Below are 18017 nucleotides of genomic sequence, written 5' to 3'. Positions count from 1 at the left end.
AGAATCAATCATTTGCAAACAAACTGTGTTTGCAGTGGTTTTACAAAGTGTTCCAGAGCCCATGTATTAATATCCTTTCAGGTTTAAACAGGACCCTGACTGGAAGTAACACCAACAGTATCCGATTTTACCAGCAGGTGTCTGTATTTCCTCATTAGGACACCTGACTGCTGAGGGTGACTTTTTCCTCTTTCTTTGTCTCACCACACACACACACACACACACACACACACACACACACACACACACACACACACACACACACACACACACACACACACACACACACACACACACACACACACACGCGCGCTTTTTGTCCTACTCATGACCATCTCCGTCCCACCCTCCAAAGCAGCTCAGAGTCAGTATGTGAAGGCGAGTGACATTAGTCTGTCAGGATCTCCTCTGGTCTCTGTGCTGATCATGGATTTTTCTGTCTACCTCCTGACACTGCTTTCTCTCCTCTGTCAGTGCACAGGTAGGACACACACACACACACACACACACACACACACACACACACACACACACACACACACACACACACATGCAAACACACACATGCAAACACAAACGCACACACACGTAGAGGATTTTCAACAAAAAAAACCTTACTTTAACACAAAGATATGCTTTCAAATTCAAATTTTTTTATTTTTATTTATTTTATTTTATTTTTATTATTCTCTTCAAGGCACAGTATGTAGACAAATACTGTAAACTAGTGATCAGAGTTTCAAGTGCCACAACTAACAATTATTTTCATTACCAATGAATAATCTGCAGATTACTTTTTGAATGAATTCATTAAGTTTTGGTCTATAAAACATCAGAAAGCAGTGAAAATATGAATAGCAGTTGGGAAAAAAATTACAGAGCTTGAAGTGAAATCATGAAACGTTTTGTCTGAAGGACGGGCCAAAGCCCCAGAATATTTAATTTACTAACTTAAGACAAGCAAAATCAGTCAATTCTCCCCTCAAGATTTGAAGTATTTTTTGCTGGAAAAGCAACTTAAAAGATTAAAGGGTTATCAAAAAAGTTTCTGATTATATGTCTGTCAATCAATTTATCAGTTAATTGACTAATGTTTGTTCTGAAGCTGGGGTTTCAGGTAAACTTGTTTATTTTTAAAGCAGAATTTTCTTGAAAACAAAACTCATGAAGTCAGAAAACTCGCTCACTAGTCAAAGTTAAATATCTCTCTAAAGTTAGCTAACATGAGCTAACATTAGCCACCAAACGCCTGAGTGCACTGAACTGAGCTGTGGCATTTTCAGCTGTTTATGAGCGCAACGTCTTGTTCTTCAGAGGACGAACATGTCTTTTTTTTTTCTTCCAAAAGTCACAGTGTGTCACTTTAAAGGCAAAAAAATTTAACTGAGTAATTTCTCTACACTGGTTCATTAGAAAACATCATATAATTAGAAGAAAAGGAAAAGAAAGTAAAAAGAAATCAAAGCTGGTGGACTTCCAGTGGATTTTCTTAGGTGTGACTTTTCCTCACTGCTCAGTTTGGCACAGGTGTATGAGCCAGGTGGAGTAAAGCCAACCTCCACCTGTGCATTGTTCTCAGTTGGTGAGAACTGTTGTCCCCTTTCAAAGAGTGGCATTGTGGGAAGCAGCGGGGTTAATCTGTGTTCCTATATTAGCTAAATGGTTCTCTATAGCGCCCTTCATTCCCACCGCAGAGTCAGACACTGGAGTTTCATTCACATCAGCAACACAATACACAACCACAGCGCAAGGCTAAATGACTTCATCAGCACCTGTTGGATGGAGGTGTTTAATGCAGCGGCGTAGAGGCAGTTAAGGAGCTGGATAAAGGTTTTCTGAGCCAGAGATCCACTTTACACTGAATGCAATCAGTGTAATCACAACCACTGTTGCACAACACACAACTCACTGGTCTGAAAGATTAAAAATCAGCCTGTATCTCGATCTGCAACTCACAGCGTTTGGTTTATGTACAGTCACTGGAATCATTTAATTAATTGATGAACGCTGCATAAGACAGTGAAGTTTCTCCATCTATTTTAACATGGTATGTAAGTCATTAATGGCAATTTAGCTGTGATTGAACAGGCATTATGAGCCCTGCTGCACATTTATGTGTCTATTTTAACAGTGTACATCAGCCTGGGGTCTATATATTCAACTCTGATTGGCTAATGGCACCGGCTGTTAACAGTGAGAAACAAGGAAAAATCTGCTTACAAGTTCAGCATACCTCCTAGTGTTGCATACCAAGTATATATTACACAGACTTAAATTGCTAACAGTTTTATGGAACATGTGTTTGCTGTTTTGCAAATGAAAACACTTTGGGCGATTGTGTCGCCCACTGTATTCTCAAAACAGGACCTTTTTTGGTTTCATTGCTTTAAAACAAATGCGGAAAAATGTTTATGTAATTGAATGAATTTCCCACCAAAGATCACATCATAAATAAGGGATAACACTTTTATGTATTTAGCGTTTTGTCACTACAGCTGTTTTTTTTAGCTACGCTGCTGAATCAAAGTGATCATTGTGTTTTCTTTTTAACCCTACTTGTTCAAAGTGGTTCCACGTTTTCAGGCCAGTGTGACCTCGAACTCAGCACCAACAGCGAGTCAGGAGGTCACTGAACTGTGTCCCGTGACTGCAATTCATCCTTAAATTTGCCATTGCTGATGCCTTTGTCAGGCTTTGTTTGAATAAGTGCTATCAAATCATTAAAATTTTATTGATGAGCACAAAAAGACAAGTGAAGGGCAGGATTAGTAATTTGAGCATTAATAATTATCTTGGCTTATGTGTGTGTGAGAGAGAGAGACTTCTCAAAGTTCAGCTGCACAAACACATTAGCAGATCAGCTATTAAGACTGCTGACTGAGGAAAAAAACCCACTGTGGTTAATAGAGCGTGAAAGAGAGAAGAATTAATACTCATCTATTAACATCTTGTTTGGCACAGGGGAGAAATGTCCTGAACAAGAATAAACTGTATGTCTGTGTCTGACCTGAGTGCTGCACTGTCTCTCCAGCTCAGTGGTGTTACCAGAGCCAGTACTCCTGTGACGACACATGCAGAGGTAAGACCAGAGGAAAACTGAAAGAACATGTGACACATCCACCACGAGCCTGTGACGAACGCGTCTGCAAGTTAAACGCTGATCTGCACAGGTTTGGTTGTTTTAGAGGTGATCCACCTAAATTAAAAAAAGCTATTGCACGATTTTTGATCATTAGATCCACGTGATGAATTCAGACTTACAGCTTCATCATGCGATTATACTGGTGGACTGCCAGATCACATGACTATCAAAGGGGTCGCTCTTTCATAGTGTCATACTCAGCCTGAGCAGGCAGCTGTTTTCAGGTAAAAAGCTAAACCCGCTTTAATGAGTGAAGCTCCAAAACCTGCAGTTTGTAACAGGCTGTTTTGTCAAAGCTGTGGTTTTACAGCTAATTAAGCACAAGTGTATGTTCATTCTCAGTGGGATACTAGAAACCTTTTCCACAGTAGAGGGGAACTGAAGATTATGTTTTCAGGAGCTTTAAAGACGCTGAGTGGAAGACAAACTTGAGTGGTTTGAAACAGCCAACTGATCTCTTCTGCTCTTGCTGATGCTTCTGCGGTTGTTTGTGTGTTTGTTTAGACCCGAGCCGCTGGGCAGCTCAGTTTCCCAGCTGTGGAGGATTACGCCAGTCACCGATTAATATTGTCACCAGCAAAGTGCACGTCAACAGCGCCCTGCCACCCTTCAACTTCATCGGTCACACCAACACAAACAACATCACAGTGGAAAACAAAGGACACTCTGGTAATGGCGAGTCCTCTTCTCTGTCCTCTTCCCCTCCACACCAAATGTTGCTGCTAGATGTTGAACTTCTCTGGTTTGTTAATGTAGTTTTACATCTATATTGAGAGACAGTCTCTCTTCCCTGCAGCTCACTTTCTTCTACCGCAGTCGGTCCGACTGACAGGAGGCGCTCTGCCGGGTCACTACAGAGCCGCCCAGTTTCACTTCCACTGGGGAGGTAATGGGAGACCAGGATCAGAGCACACCATTGATGGAGAAAGGTTCCCCATGGAGGTACGTCACACAGGAGCCAACTGTGGTGCACAAATAGGCTAAAGCTGGAGAATTAAAACTGTTGTCTGGTGCACTTATTTTACTTAAATCAAGAGGATTATATTTTTTGTTTTGTTTTGTTTTGTTTTTTATCTCTGCACCACATGCAGGTCATATAGGCTTAGTGTGGGGGCAGTATAACATGGTATGAGGTCATGTTTACTGGGATAGTGCAGTTTTGTCAAATCAGCCAATCAGAGGAGAAACTAACCATTATTAATTAATTCACCCAGGAAGCTATAGCCAGAGTGCAGGTAATATTCTAACAGAGGTGTGTGTTATACAGTGAACTGTGGTATAAAATGCGCTCCACTACACTGTAACTCATTTTGCTGTGTTTTGGGTTTCCAGCTGCATATAGTCCACATCAAGGAGCCGTACGGCTCTCTGGCAGAGGCAGAGCATGATATGGCGGGTATAGCTCTGCTCGCATTCCTGTTTGAGGTAATACATTGACATGTTCATAACTCTGTATTCTTAATAAAAGAATCAAAAAGAAATTATTGAGGCTTGTGCCACCATGTTGATGGTATCTTCTTCACAGGAAACGACGGATGATCATCCTCCTTTGGATGCAATAATATCTGCTTTGGGCAGAGTACAAAACAATGGTATGGTTACTTAAATATGAAGAACATTTATTATTATTATTATTATTATTATTATTATTATTATATAAGGGCCCTTTTGATTAAAGCTTTTTTCAGTCTATTGTATAATTTTACCCACCTTTTCCTCTGTACACTCCTCCTCCCTCGTTTCTGTGTTAAGGCAGCAGCACGGTGATCCCAAACTTTCGACTCAGTGACATCATCCCATCAGCGAAGGAGCTCCACAGTTATTACCGCTACGTGGGCTCCATGACGACCCCAGGGTGTGAACAGGCAGTGGCCTGGACGGTGTTTCACAGGACCCTGTCCATCAGCAGTCGACAGGTGAGTAGTATAGATTGCGATAACAAATAAACGACTGAAGGACCAGTGCCTGGGAAAAGCAACCGGTCAGTCACTCCTCTCCTCTTCACTCCAGCTGGATGCAATAGCTCTGCAGTGCCGGTTCTGGACGGGACAGCCCATGATGAACATCTTCAGACCGACGCAGCCTCTGGACGGCAGAGTTGTGTACCGGTCCAAGGCGAGTGCAGCTCTGACGGGTGTGATCCACGTGTGGTTCGGCGCTCTCTCGGTTGTGCTCGGGACAGCGGGCGTGATGCACTGACTGAGTACATGAAAACACCTGATTTAGGTGACAAGAGCTACTGTATGTATAGGCAACTTTTACCTGTGTGATAGCGAAACTGCAAACTGTTAATTATGTTTATGGTTATTCATTTGACTAAATGTCTGTACACTTACAGAAAGTACTAAATTGAACATGAATGCTGAGACAGTGAGAGAAGTTAATGTGTCAGGTCAATGTTAATTTTTCACTTTCCCCAAACTTCAAGACATTGTTTTCGTTTTAGTATTGGTACATTTATTCACTCTTAAAGATCCAGTGTTCGCATTTAGTGGCTGATTATCCCCCACCCTCCCCTGAAACGTGAAAGGCGCCGGTAGAGCCGGCGTTCGGTTTGTCTCTTCTGGGCAACCGTAGAAATATGGCGGCGCAACATGGCTGACTCTGTGAAAGAGGATGCAAAGAGCTCATTCTAAGATATGGAAACATAACAACTCTTAAATCTAAATCCTACACACTGGGCCTTTAATATTTAGTCACAGTGTACCTGTCTTTAAGAATATTAATGCTGAACGCAGTAGCGTCGTGGCTCTGAGGATGAAATGTTTAGTTCAACACTTTGGTCCAGACTGAAGTATCTCGGTACCTATAAAATAGACTGCTGTGAAACTTTGTACAGACATTCATGGTTCCCTCACGATGTACCCAAACGACTCTGGTGATCCTCTATTTTTTTGTATGGTGCCACCATGAGGTTAAGATTGTTTTCAATGAAATAGCTCAACAGCTATTGAATGGTTTGCCATGACACTAGCGCCATCGTGAGGTCAAAATCTTAGTTTGTCCATTACTTAGGTTTATTAACAATTACTAATGACATTCTAATCACTCCCAGTTATACTCTGTGTTTAGTGCTTATTAGCATATGGTAGCATGTGAACACGCTAAACTAAGGTTGGCCTCATGGTAAACATACCTGCTGAACATCAGCATGTTAGCTTTAGCATTTAGCTCAAGGTACCTGAGCCCAGCCTCACACACCTGCTAGCATGGCTGTAGACTGTAGACAAATAGTGATACTGACTCTGTAATCATCAGTTTTGAATTAGTAAGATGAGTTAGCTCACCTCTGGATACCACTCGGTCTCAATGTGACTTTTAATGTCCTGCAGCGGAGTGGGGATCTTTACCTCAGCAGGGCTTTATGTCAGCTTTCCTTGTTTTTCTTGTCATTAGAATTCAATATTTTATATTTGCACAGTTTCCCTTTACATTAGCTCCAATCTGCTTTTACGTGTGACAGAGGTGTGATGAATAAGAAGTGTAGAATTAGGGGTTTACAGGAGTAAGATTAGAGGATTAAGGCATTTTCTAAATGTACTGTAAACTTGTTTTATTATTAGTGGGAAAACCTGATGAGTTCTATATGTACAGTAAATATCTGTGATTGTCTGCCAGAGGAACAGCTTCTTCTCTATTGCTGCTTATGATATGACCCTCTAAGTGCCTAAAGCATTGTTTTGTATATATTGTAATCAACATTAATGAAATTAAAACTGGAGAAACTTTCTGCCAGATTTACAAGTGACTTTATTTGAGCTCTTTTAGGATTACTGAGTCTTTAATCATTTTACTTAGGAATGCATGCCTTAAGCATTTTTACAGAACGTTTCTGTATAGACAGCCTAACAAATGTACCTTAAACTTTTGCTTAAAAATGACCTGTAGAAATAAATTTGCCTTGCCTCACCTTTTGTTTTTGTACCCTCTGTGAATCTCATCAACAGGTGAGTTTTATGAAATGAACTAACCCCTCACATAATTTACTTTGTGTGAGCTAAACAGCGCCATCTTGAGTCTGTATGGAAGATAAAGTGCCTCAGATCAGTCAGACTTAATGGATCAGGCTTTAAAACACTCAGTAACATTTATTCATGTTGTCATCCATTTACAGGTTCATTGTACACTTTGAAACATTCCTTGGTTACATACCAACCTAGTCACATGACACAGGTACTTAGAGGAAAATGTTTAAAAGGCAGTGTGGTTTTCAAGTGATTAGTCACTTTGACCTCAATCTGACATTTCTTATTGATCTATTAATTGTGGCAGTAAACCTGATTCAAAATTTTAGGCTGAAATTCAGTCGAAGGTCACTGCGCCTGTTTCTTAAGCCAGGTCCTCAGGTGTTCTACCTGTGCAGCAACGCTACTCTTGGCCGTGCCTCCAGGGGCTCTGTACTGCTCCACACTGCTCCTGTAGTCCCACACTGAGGACACGTCACTTTCAAACAGAGGGCTAAAATGAAGAGAAACAAAGAAGAGAAGAGAGAGAAACTCGTGAGACATAATGGCTCAAGCAGAAACTGCAGTACTTCCAATACTGTTCCATGAAACAGAGAAAGTTTAAGGGGTTTTAGTTTTAGTGTGAGCGTGTGTGTGTGTGTGTGTGTGTGTGTGTGTGTGTGTGTGTGTGTGTGTGTGTGTGTGTATGTGTGTGTGTGAATGAAAAGACTCACCTAACAGCACTCAGGTCGTCTCCAGTGAGTTGGTTCAGGGCGATATTTTTGGATTCAGCTGTGAACACAGCTTTACCAGAGAGGCCATGGGCCTCTCTGAATGGCACCTGCAGCACAGAATAACAGAGTTTCCATACATGGAAAAGCATAAGAAATACATTTGTTATTGTCTTGATTAGAGGTATACCATATTTTGAGTATTTTTTAAGTTCAGTTTTTTCATCTAGTTTCTGTTTATTGTGGTTCTTGTCAGATGGAGTCACATGAAATTCAAAATAAAGTGTAGATTATTCCAAGAATTTGTTTCTCAGCCACTGTTACAAGCCAGAATTAAAAAATAAGTAAGTATTGTAGAGAGCTGAGGCAGATGAGTTCTTATTATTCTTACAATTTGTATTTGGATAGAAATTTACCTAAACACTACTCACCCCCTTCCTCACAAGGTAGTAGGCCAAGTCAGTAGCCAACATGTCAGGACTGAGCGCTGCTTCCATCACACTCTGGTTAATCTGAAACACGGGAGAAACATCAAAGGACACGTCAATATCAATTTGTCTTTTGAAATGCACGTTGTACCCATGAGGCCGAGCAGTGTTTCTATTCTTCAAAACTACAATGACTTGACTGACCTTGAGAGTTGACATGACTCCAGTTGTCACCTGCAGCACAGCGTGAACAGTGTCATAGCAGTCAAACATGGCCTCCTTATCCTCCTGAGGATGGATGACAAGGACAAAGACAATAAAGTTAGACAGGAAATAGCCAGAAAAAAAGTCCTTCTATAGAAGTGAAAGCACACAAAGACACGCTTTCATACCTGCAGGTCTTTGTTGTAGGTGCTGGGCAGGCCCTTCAGCGTCATCATGAACCCTGCACACTGAAATATGGAGAAAGGCAAAACTTTAGCTTGATGAGAACAATGCAAGCATTGCGTCAAAGCTAGTCTGAATGTGCTGCTCTGCTTCAGAAAGGTAGAAAGATTCATCCATGAAGCTCTGACTAGCAAAACCTGACTTTTAGACCGTGGGCTGCCAGGTTTAATTCTTGCTGAAAAAACTAGTGATCGCTTTCTGGCACATGAGGGCGCTGGTTTTCCAAAGGAAAGCTTCCAGCATTATAACTTATATTATGCGTTTTGTGTCATCATTTGACCCAAACAGGCACCAGATAAACAGATGATTAAAAAAAAGGGTTCATCAGAGGTCTTACTCTGCCAAAGACACGACCTGCTTTGCTCCTGATGAGCTCCAGGCTGTCAGCATTCTTCTTCTGGGGCATCAGACTGCTGCCTGTGCTACTCACACACATGTATAGGTGAGATGAAAGAAGGGAAATACATGAACACATGCACCAACAGCACAGTAAAGGACTGGGCTTCAATGCACTGATACCAGCTCTAAGATTTCAAATGCACTTCACAAGGCCAGACTGACAGTTACAGTGACGACTTACACTTGTGTTTTCATTTTTACACACAGAGAGTTTCGTACGCTGCCACAAAACAATGCTTTCATCCAAAGCTGCGCAGTGTTAGCAGCATGTGCAAACTGTAGGATCACATAATAACACACAAGCCGACCTGTAGGCATCAGAGAGTGTGATGAAGGAGAACTCCTTTGTGCTGTACAGCATCAGGTCTTCGGCCATCTTACTGAGATGAGTCAAACACAATGAAGCCCAGAACAGGAACTCCACTAAGGAAACACACACACACACAGGAAAAAGATGTGAAACTAAAGAACATTTAGAGAAAAGGTTGCTTAATTTGTATTTTCACTGTTCATATCCATTTATGGAGCAGACTGAGATGTGTGGGTTACGTACCAACAAAGTCTCTTTGGCCTGTAGCATCCATGCTGTTAAGACTGATGTCAGCAAAGTCCAACTCTGCAGATCCAGATGAGGAGAAATTATTTTGTTTCATTTTTTAAATACATATTCCATACATAAACCAGGTGAAAGATGACTGGAACAGAAGTGCTATGAAACACTTTCCCCGGACAGCAGTCATTTTTGGCCTGACCTTTCCGCAGCAGCTCCCTGTCGATGTCGAACGGTGTCCCGGCGATGGCACCACTGTAAACACAAGAATCCTGAATAATCATTCATGTCTGTGGGTGAAAATCATTGTCAGACAGTTGAGCTGAGTTCACAGCATACCTGCCAAGGGGCAAAACGTTAACTCTTTTCTTGATCTCTTGAAGTTGGTCCACATCTCTGCTCAGAGCAACAGCGTGACTGGAGGTTTGAGTGGGGAAAGAGAAGCACAAGACTGACATGAATGAAACGTCACTTAATATAAAAAGATGGGAGGCGTGCTACGTAGGCTTGGCTTCATAAAAAGGGCACCTTAGAATCCAGTGGCTCCATCTGATTGGCTGAGCCCTCTGCATGTGGGTATAACCAGGAAACAGGACGTCAATTTCTCTGAGATTTAAAAAGAGGTGACAGAAGACACCACAGGGCGACTTAAAGAAAGTGGTTACAAGCAGATGCGTGTGTTTGTGTGTACCAGAGTGTATCTGTCTCACGCTGCTGCCCGCTCCACCATGGTAGAGATCAGCTGTAGGGCATTATCCATCAGGGTTGAGATGGCGTCTCGTAGCCACAGCCTCATGTCAGTCACGACCTGGTCAACCCAAACACACACATCTCACTCTCATCACACTTAATCTGCTCATCCTTCCATTGAAGCACTACATCGACTGCACCTCCAAACACAAATTCAGTCATTGCGGTTTGATGTTGTAAAGACAGACCTGGTCGTTTCTGCTCCTGCCAGTGTGCAGCTTCCCTGCAGGTGCACCAATCAGCTCCTGAAAAGACCGCCAGTAAAATGACTACAGCATTTATCATCGTAACATCACCAAGCATTCAGGGCTGTAGGAAAACAGTATGTTTACAGCCCATAACTCAAAGAGTAAAAGCACAAACACTATCCATGAGTTTCTGGTTGATTGCGCTCCCAAACAATCATACAGATCGTCTGACCACTTGTGTTTCTTTCCTTGTCTGACTTCAATAAAGTACAGTGCATTAACAGTATGACGTTATAATAACCAATAGAAATAATGCGCAGAATTAAAAATTCAGTAAAACGGAATTATCAAATAATTATCTGACAAACAATCATAATAAGATCTTTTCAAGTCTGTCTCCTTTTTGAGGTGTCACAAAACATTACCTATGGAACAAACCATGAACTGCTGTATATTTGTATGTGAAATGCAATTTTACTCTGCAGAACAAACCAGCTTTACCTCACCTTTAGCCTGCGCTCATTGGCAGTATGAATGTCTTCATCTCCAGGTTTGATCACAAAAACACCTCGGGACCACTCTTCAGAAATCTGGACGATAAAAAAATGACTATCATTACGTAGGCTAAATATGTATGTATATGCAGCCACTGAATTCTCTGCAACATTAGGCACTTCTGTAGATTTTCATGTCAACATGATCAACATCATTCATGTGTCTGTATTGTTTTGCTTCCCTGATGTCACCTGCACTGACAAAGCAAAACATCATTGTAGAGAGGGCAGCCTGAAACCTGACCTGAGCTGTGTGGCAGCCGACATTTGTCACATGATAATAGTATTGTTCAGCACACATTCAGCAGAATACAGTGAGGAATTCTGCGTTCATGGCACATTTTCAGCTGTCATCTATTAACTTACATCAACACTGAAAGGCAGACAGTGACACACACTTATCCACAGGGCAGAAGGGGTGTGTTTCCTTGCATGTAAGCATGAGAGAGAGATGTATCACTGAGTTTATAATCATACAGCCCAGTCATGTGCAGCTAACAGCTTGGAGTTAAAACCAGATTGTCTGGTGTTAATAAAGTTAGTCTATGTTCCCTGAAGCTCTCTCTCTCTCTCTCTCTCTCTCTCTCTCTCTCTCTCTCTCTCTCTCTCTCTCTCTCTCTCTCTCTCTCTCTCTCTCTCTCTGTGTGTGTGTGTGTGTGTGTGTGTGTGTGTGTGTGTGTGTGTGTGTGTTCACCTGATCCAGCCCGAGCAAAGTTTGGTTCATCTCATCCGTGGTGACCAGCTTCGCCTTTTCCAGAGCTCTCACATAAGCCTTGCTGCCACGGATGTCAACATCCCACATCCTCTGGTCATAAGCGATGGATGCATTGAACTTCTCCATGATGGGATCAGTGTCTCCCACGAAACGACCTCCCCAAAGTTTACTTCCCTAATGAGCAGCGGAGACAGAAGGGCAATAATGTGTGTACAGTGCTACATCCATGTTAGCTACAACACATTTAACGAGCAGGCACAACACGGCATTGACAGTTAGCGGAAAAGAAGAGGAGAGTTTGACAGCTTGCTTTAACGTCCAGCTGGGTGTTCAAACCGCACGCGGATACCAGTGGCCGCGGTTTTTAAAGCTGAACGTTAAACTTACCTCCGTATTCGCCATGTTTATCGAGCTCCTGCAGCGGGTTTGTCTGATGAAATGTTTGCCTGATGTAACACTGACTGCCAGCGGACTGAACTGATTACAGGGGTTTGTCGACGGCAAGCGCGAGCGAGTTAAAAAGCTGTAGGTATCGCTTTAAAAGCCGTGACCGAAGACGTTCGACGCTTCATTTTACGTCATGCGCAACGGGTCGTGAAGGCGTCTGGAAGACTTCCACTACGGGGTCTCCCACGTAGGCTGTCAACAGGGCCGTATCGTTGTCGTCGGCCGTCCGCCTACTGTGGCACCCCACCCACCCCCTCATCCCTCGTCTTTGTCTAATTCTTGTACAGAAACTGAGAAATCACCGTTCTTAAAGTTTTTGTGTATAATTTCTGTGTTTTGGGGTCCTGTGCTTGTTCACAGCAAATATGACTGCACTGACTTCCCACCACTGCCCTAGTAGATTTGAAGAAACAAAGAAAAATAAAGGCACTAAAGTCAGACAGGCCAGTATTATCAACCGACAAAATCTCATTACATGTCTGTCTGTTCTGGGGTATATGTCACTTGTAAACTCATAAGGTACTGCAGTACAAAATGCCAAACATACAATTTTTTTTTGAGGCAATACATAAACAGTGTTTAGAGGCATTATGCAGTTTGTCCCCCAGAGACCACTGTAAAGTTCCTGGTTCAGTACATGTTTTGGTCTGTTATCATCAGGTCCAGAGTGGGACTCATTTTCAGCCCTGGAGTTTCATGATTCAAAATCATGTAATTACAACCTTACATTTAAAGTCTACAATAGCGCACTGTTATGTAAAGCCTTGTAATTCAGTGTATTTTTCTAAAATATTTCCAATTCAGTGCAAGTAAGGGTTGCTTCACAATGTAGATTTATATCAACATGAGTGCACAACCTCAACGTTCTTTACAACACATGCTTTTCAACAATATCTGAATCTATATTCTGTTCTTGGTGCTGGATCTTGCTTCTGACTGAGGAGCTACAAGACAAAGCTTCCCAGTTATGTGGCGCCGCATCATACTATAATTTAAATAACGTTATGTTATATGCCACAACGCTGCACAATTCATTGACATAATAATTAACTTGAACGGTGGTTTGCAGGCAAAGTTTAACATCTTGTCGTGCCCGTTTCATCGTCCTCATTTGTCGTTTCCAACCGCGAGCTCGTTTTACTGAAAAAGTTGCCAATTTTAGCACATCTGGCTGCGTCTGTTTCCAAAGCTTTCATCTTTTTAATTCCTGCCTTCTCCGCGCCACTCTTGCGCTTCCTATTTTCCATCTTTCAAACACCACTGACCGAGTGCACGGACGTGTTACGTCAGGAATACATTTACAGAATAAACCGCACTTAAAAAAACACACACAAAGTGGCCTTTGAAACAGGGAGAGGGCAGCACAAACCAAACATCATAGTGGAGGCCAATCAAATTTTAAAAAGGCAATTGACAGTCGGATACAAACAAGACCACAGACAACGGGAACAGTGAGGACATTTTTGTGTTTAATGTGAAAAAAAGGCAGAAGTCGCAACACTAAACCCAATTTGTTGCCGGCGGAACGTTTGATCCGGTATACAGTTTCAACACGGGCACTTTTGCAACGGACCAAAGCAAAGAGCAAGGCGACATGGAAGTGTAAGGTTTTTTCATTGATATTTACTTTAGTTTATAGCACAGTGATTTTGTTGAATGGTCTGTCTGTATGTTTAATTGAACCTAAGCTAAATGCTGTGGTTAATGGTACAATAACTACGTCTTTGTGGCAGTTTCCGTTTAACTTATCAAACGGTCTGTGAGAAACGGAGAGGCCAACTGGTTTTAGGCACATTTTCATAAGTCGATGCTGTCATTTGTTTGTTTCATCAGACAGCTGGCTGACACTGAGCGTTTGTGTTTTAATGACATACAGAAGGTTTAAATAATAAGACGTTCAATACACTTTGCTGTAAACAGCATTGGAAGTCTTGTTTGATCATTAAGCACAAACTGACACCACCTTTTGAATGAAAGGTTCAAAGAGCGTTTTCAGTTTTGTCTTAGTGAAGTAAAAACTGTTGATTTATTAATTAGTCACTGACTGAAAAAAAGTTACATTTTTGATAATTGATAAATCATTAACTAATTTTCAGAGAATTTGTTGGTACCAGTTTCTCAAATATTAGAATTTACTCTTCTTCTTTCTGTATTTTATGTCATTTTACCGATAATTGACCTACAAATTTAATATGTTTGTGGTTGAACTCTCGGTTGAACGCCACTTTGTGCTTTTGGGAAAATATAATAGGTGTATTTTCTTTTTCACTTCTGACATTTTATAGACCACAGGATTAATCAATTGAAGACAACGGTCAAATGATGAATTGATAGTGAACATAAGGCTTACATACAAAAAAGCATTTTTGCATTGTCAATTGTCACATCAGTCCTTGAACATGAAGTATTTTCTTCTTTTCAGGAAAAATGCTAACGCTGCTATGCTCAGTAACTATGAGGTAAGGCACTCATTCCCAACCCCACAAGGGGTCGCCAAAGCTTCATGGCGAGGCTATCTTGATTTTATGAGGTGCAAGAAAACCATTATAAAAAAAATACACAGTAGGCCTACATCTCAGCATTTCATTCATTTCTGTGAACAAAACTAAATGAAATAGAATTTTCAAAGTTTAGATTATTTTTTCAAGATATAAACTTCAAAAAGATCACACAGGAAAAGGGCACGGTGGTTAAAAATAATTTCATGTCACTTCAGATTTGTGTGTCTGTGTGTTTCTCAGGTGTTCAAACTCCTGACAGACTTGAAGGAACAGAGGAAGGACAGCGGGAAGAACAAGCACAGCGCCGGGCAGCAGAACCTCAACACCATCATGTATGAGGTCAGCACATGTCCTCGCTCTCTCTTCTCTCACTTAAACCTGCTCTCTGAGTCTGTTGTGTTAAATCTACACTTTTACAACCATGTGCTCACAGTTTATTCGGTATGTCCACACAGACACTGAAGTACCTGTCGAAGACGCCCTGCAGCAGGCAGAGTCCAGAGATCGTCAAGGATTTCCTCACCACCATGTTGCCTCACAAACTTACAAAGTCAGTGAGATCTCATAAAGGCATATATGTTAGATTACATAAGATGCACAGTATTTATTGTTGTTTTTGTTTTTTGTTTTTTTAAGATAAATAATGTATGTTTGCACTGTATAACATAAACTCATTGATAATTTTCCCCCATCAGGGCAGAAAAACTGCAGCTACTGAACCACCGGCCACAGACAGCTGTGGAAATTCAACTAGTGAGTGTCACCAAATACTATGATTACGTTATCTTAACTCTCTGTATCACTTTTTTTGCAATGATGTTCTACTGTTTTTCTTGCCGTCAACATGTCCCACAAAAAAATTCAAACCTGACAATCAACTGATCTTGCTAACACGTATTGTCTGCTTAAAGCAACTGCCAAGACATCAGTAAACCTTGCTGTTGTTCTGGGTGACATCCTTCATTACAATGAACACAGGCGTTGCAGTTTGCTTTGAGTCAATCCCTCAGACGCCTCCTGCTGCTGGACATGCTCATTAGTTTTATTTTTGAGCAACTAAATGTGTCACACTGTTCCAAAACACAAGTTGTGTGGAGCCATTTCTGCACTCTGCATGACACCATTGATTCAATTATAGAAGGGAAATCACTGTCAGAGTTATGGAGATGCAACTCACAGCAGATCATGGCATGTACAGCTTGTACAGCCAGGCCATAAAGCATTTGGGAGGTCTTCAGACATCCAGTCTGTCACCAGGAACATCAATAAACTGTGGTGGTGCACTTGGAAAAGTGAACTGGCTGTCATTCACATGCAAAGCATATTTGCACAGGCGAATGTGATCTCAGACCAGCCCTGTTGGTAAACACTAATTTAAGTTCCTGGGTTTTTTTTACTTACTTCTTGCTGTTGTTTTAATCTGCCAACATCCAGAAAACAGATCCCAAGCAAATGTGCACCAAATTATTACTATTAATCACATGGTTTTAATGAGCAGATACACTTTGCCAGTTGTCATGGAACTGTAGATCTTCAAAAATCCAATTTTAAAATTTACTTTAAATGGGTCATATTGTGATATTTGCGATATTATGTTGTAAGATGGACATGTTAAAGAAAGCAATGGAAAGTATGAGCGAAATCATGATGTTTTTTTGGACATCAAAGTATGTAAATGTTTCCAAGTAGCCCCTCAAAATAAAAGTATGAGCCTGGAAGTGCGCATAACATGTCCATTTCATGGACTTCTTGTCTATTTTGGAAATGTGAACATCTACAATTCTGTGACAAAACTCAATCTGCTGATGAAAATATGTGGCTTTATAGTACCCAGTGTTCACAAAACACAGGGAAATAAAATCAGTTAAAGTGAAGGATTGTTTGTAATGATAGACACTGGTGAATCTGGCCTTAAATTTCTGTTTGTGTTCAGATGGTGGAAGAGAGTGAAGAGCGGTTATCAGAAGAGCAGATTGAGGAGCTCATCCAGACGGTTGCGGACATCCTACCCGGTGACCCGGAGCAGGAAAACGCAGCTCAAGGAGATGCAGAGATGGATGAAGGTGGTGAACAGTCATGACACAGTGACAGAAGTGACTCATACTTTAAGTGGAGAACTGGAGTGAAGGTTAAAATGATTACAGAACCAGACTGGTTGCTTTTACTTGTGCCATTTTGCACCACTGTCGAACCTGAACAACTTGCTCAGAGATTGGATGCACAATGGCTGTCAGGCTGTGGCTAAAAGGACCTCCTTACAATTGAAATGCCTCATTAAATGATTCACATTGAGGTGAGTCATTGAATGAATGGAAGAAGATGAATGGGTTGTTTCTGATTTAGATGCAATCATACTACTGGATTCAAATCAAAGGTGCACAGTCATAAGTACAGGTTTTTGGAGAGTGAGTCACATATGTGTTGTTTTGCATCTCACTGCTCTAATTTGTATTTCACATCAGATAATGTCTATGCAGAGACAGTCTGCTATTAACCTGGTGTATTTTTGGTTTTTGACTTCATGTTAGTCCTGATATTCTACCACGGTGAAAGAAAGAAATAAGGGTTTTTGCTGTATGATTTCCTAAGCTGTAATATAAGTCAGTCATGCAGTCAAACTTGCATTGGTGCACAGCGTTATTGTAAGGTCAGATGGTGTTATTAGAGTTGTTATGTAATAAAGAGACTAGACTGTATGAACCAGGAGGTGCTTGTTGTCTCTTATCCATGCTGATCATTTCCTTCTGTAATATGGTGGAACACAACAGCTGACACGTGCCTGCAGCTTTTTGTCACTTTTGATGACGTGGTCTGCAAGCAGGGAAGTTAACACCACAACATATGCTGTCAGAAAAGGCTGCAGGCTTTTTATTCTGGTTCATATGTGGTACAAGATGAAAGACTGAAGAACTGGTGCTAAATTAGGACAATGATCATGTCCTTTTCACCTACAGAGAACATCTTCAGTGCATCCTCCTCCTCCATCATCCTGTAGGTCTGTGAATGCAACACAAGGGTAGAAAAGCATCTGTGGGGTGCCATAAACTCAACACATCTGTAATTGTGTTTGAAATTGGTCATTTTAGGAGATTGGATAGATCTAATGTAATAATCAGTAGTGGTAGTAAATATTTGATCATCCTGAAATAATATTATTGGAGTTGTGCAGTTCAGCACACATCCAATAGGTTTCTGTAACCACTCAGAGATTACACAGGATA

The 18017-nt window shown here is 41.2% G+C and overlaps 3 protein-coding genes across 3 annotated transcripts; 2 read left to right on the top strand and 1 right to left on the bottom strand.

Moving 5' to 3' along the window:
• The first annotated feature begins 426 nt into the window (after nucleotides 1–426).
• On the top strand, nucleotides 427–5341 carry ca4c (carbonic anhydrase IV c). Its single transcript, XM_070982215.1, has 8 exons — nucleotides 427–481; nucleotides 3032–3079; nucleotides 3647–3811; nucleotides 3939–4084; nucleotides 4475–4567; nucleotides 4668–4734; nucleotides 4895–5058; nucleotides 5153–5341. Exons 1-8 carry the CDS (start codon nucleotides 427–429, stop codon nucleotides 5339–5341), a joined length of 927 nt encoding a protein of 308 aa, XP_070838316.1.
• Nucleotides 5342–6874: 1533 nt separating this feature from the next.
• asl (argininosuccinate lyase) lies at nucleotides 6875–12363 on the bottom strand. Its single transcript, XM_070982854.1, has 16 exons — nucleotides 12236–12363; nucleotides 11828–12022; nucleotides 11086–11169; nucleotides 10580–10636; nucleotides 10352–10449; nucleotides 10170–10247; nucleotides 9981–10058; nucleotides 9844–9896; nucleotides 9645–9707; nucleotides 9400–9514; nucleotides 9030–9114; nucleotides 8638–8697; nucleotides 8450–8533; nucleotides 8249–8329; nucleotides 7821–7927; nucleotides 6875–7600 (listed from the first exon to the last, which is right to left on the bottom strand). Exons 1-16 carry the CDS (start codon nucleotides 12248–12250, stop codon nucleotides 7456–7458), a joined length of 1398 nt encoding a protein of 465 aa, XP_070838955.1. The 5' UTR covers nucleotides 12251–12363; the 3' UTR covers nucleotides 6875–7455.
• Nucleotides 12364–13854: 1491 nt separating this feature from the next.
• On the top strand, nucleotides 13855–17492 carry crcp (calcitonin gene-related peptide-receptor component protein). The gene is made up of 6 exons (XM_070983065.1): nucleotides 13855–13897; nucleotides 14718–14754; nucleotides 15037–15135; nucleotides 15252–15346; nucleotides 15492–15549; nucleotides 16730–17492. Exons 1-6 carry the CDS (start codon nucleotides 13890–13892, stop codon nucleotides 16874–16876), a joined length of 444 nt encoding a protein of 147 aa, XP_070839166.1. The 5' UTR covers nucleotides 13855–13889; the 3' UTR covers nucleotides 16877–17492.
• The last annotated feature ends 525 nt before the right edge of the window (nucleotides 17493–18017 follow it).

Source organism: Chaetodon trifascialis, chromosome 16 (genome assembly GCF_039877785.1).
Source record: "Chaetodon trifascialis isolate fChaTrf1 chromosome 16, fChaTrf1.hap1, whole genome shotgun sequence".
NCBI lineage: Eukaryota > Metazoa > Chordata > Actinopteri > Chaetodontiformes > Chaetodontidae > Chaetodon > Chaetodon trifascialis.
This window is presented reverse-complemented; position numbering and strand designations above follow the sequence as displayed.

What these genes read in the sequence shown, in the direction of transcription:
- ca4c (XM_070982215.1), top strand. Translation starts at nt 427, where the DNA reads ATGGATTTTTCTGTCTACCTCCTGACACTGCTTTCTCTCCTCTGTCAG. An exon ending in TCTCCTCTGTCAGTGCACAG is followed by an intron (nt 482 to 3,031) that starts GTAGGACACACA and finishes CTGTCTCTCCAG; the next exon opens with CTCAGTGGTGTTACCAGAGC. An exon ending in GGGCAGAGTACAAAACAATG is followed by an intron (nt 4,735 to 4,894) that starts GTATGGTTACTT and finishes TTCTGTGTTAAG; the next exon opens with GCAGCAGCACGGTGATCCCA.
- asl (XM_070982854.1), bottom strand. An exon ending in ATGGTGGAGCGGGCAGCAGC is followed by an intron (nt 10,248 to 10,351) that starts GTGAGACAGATA and finishes TTTAAATCTCAG; the next exon opens with AGAAATTGACGTCCTGTTTC. An exon ending in CAGGGAGCTGCTGCGGAAAG is followed by an intron (nt 9,708 to 9,843) that starts GTCAGGCCAAAA and finishes CTGGATCTGCAG; the next exon opens with AGTTGGACTTTGCTGACATC.
- crcp (XM_070983065.1), top strand. An exon ending in TCAACACCATCATGTATGAG is followed by an intron (nt 15,136 to 15,251) that starts GTCAGCACATGT and finishes ATGTCCACACAG; the next exon opens with ACACTGAAGTACCTGTCGAA. An exon ending in TTGCCTCACAAACTTACAAA is followed by an intron (nt 15,347 to 15,491) that starts GTCAGTGAGATC and finishes TTCCCCCATCAG; the next exon opens with GGCAGAAAAACTGCAGCTAC.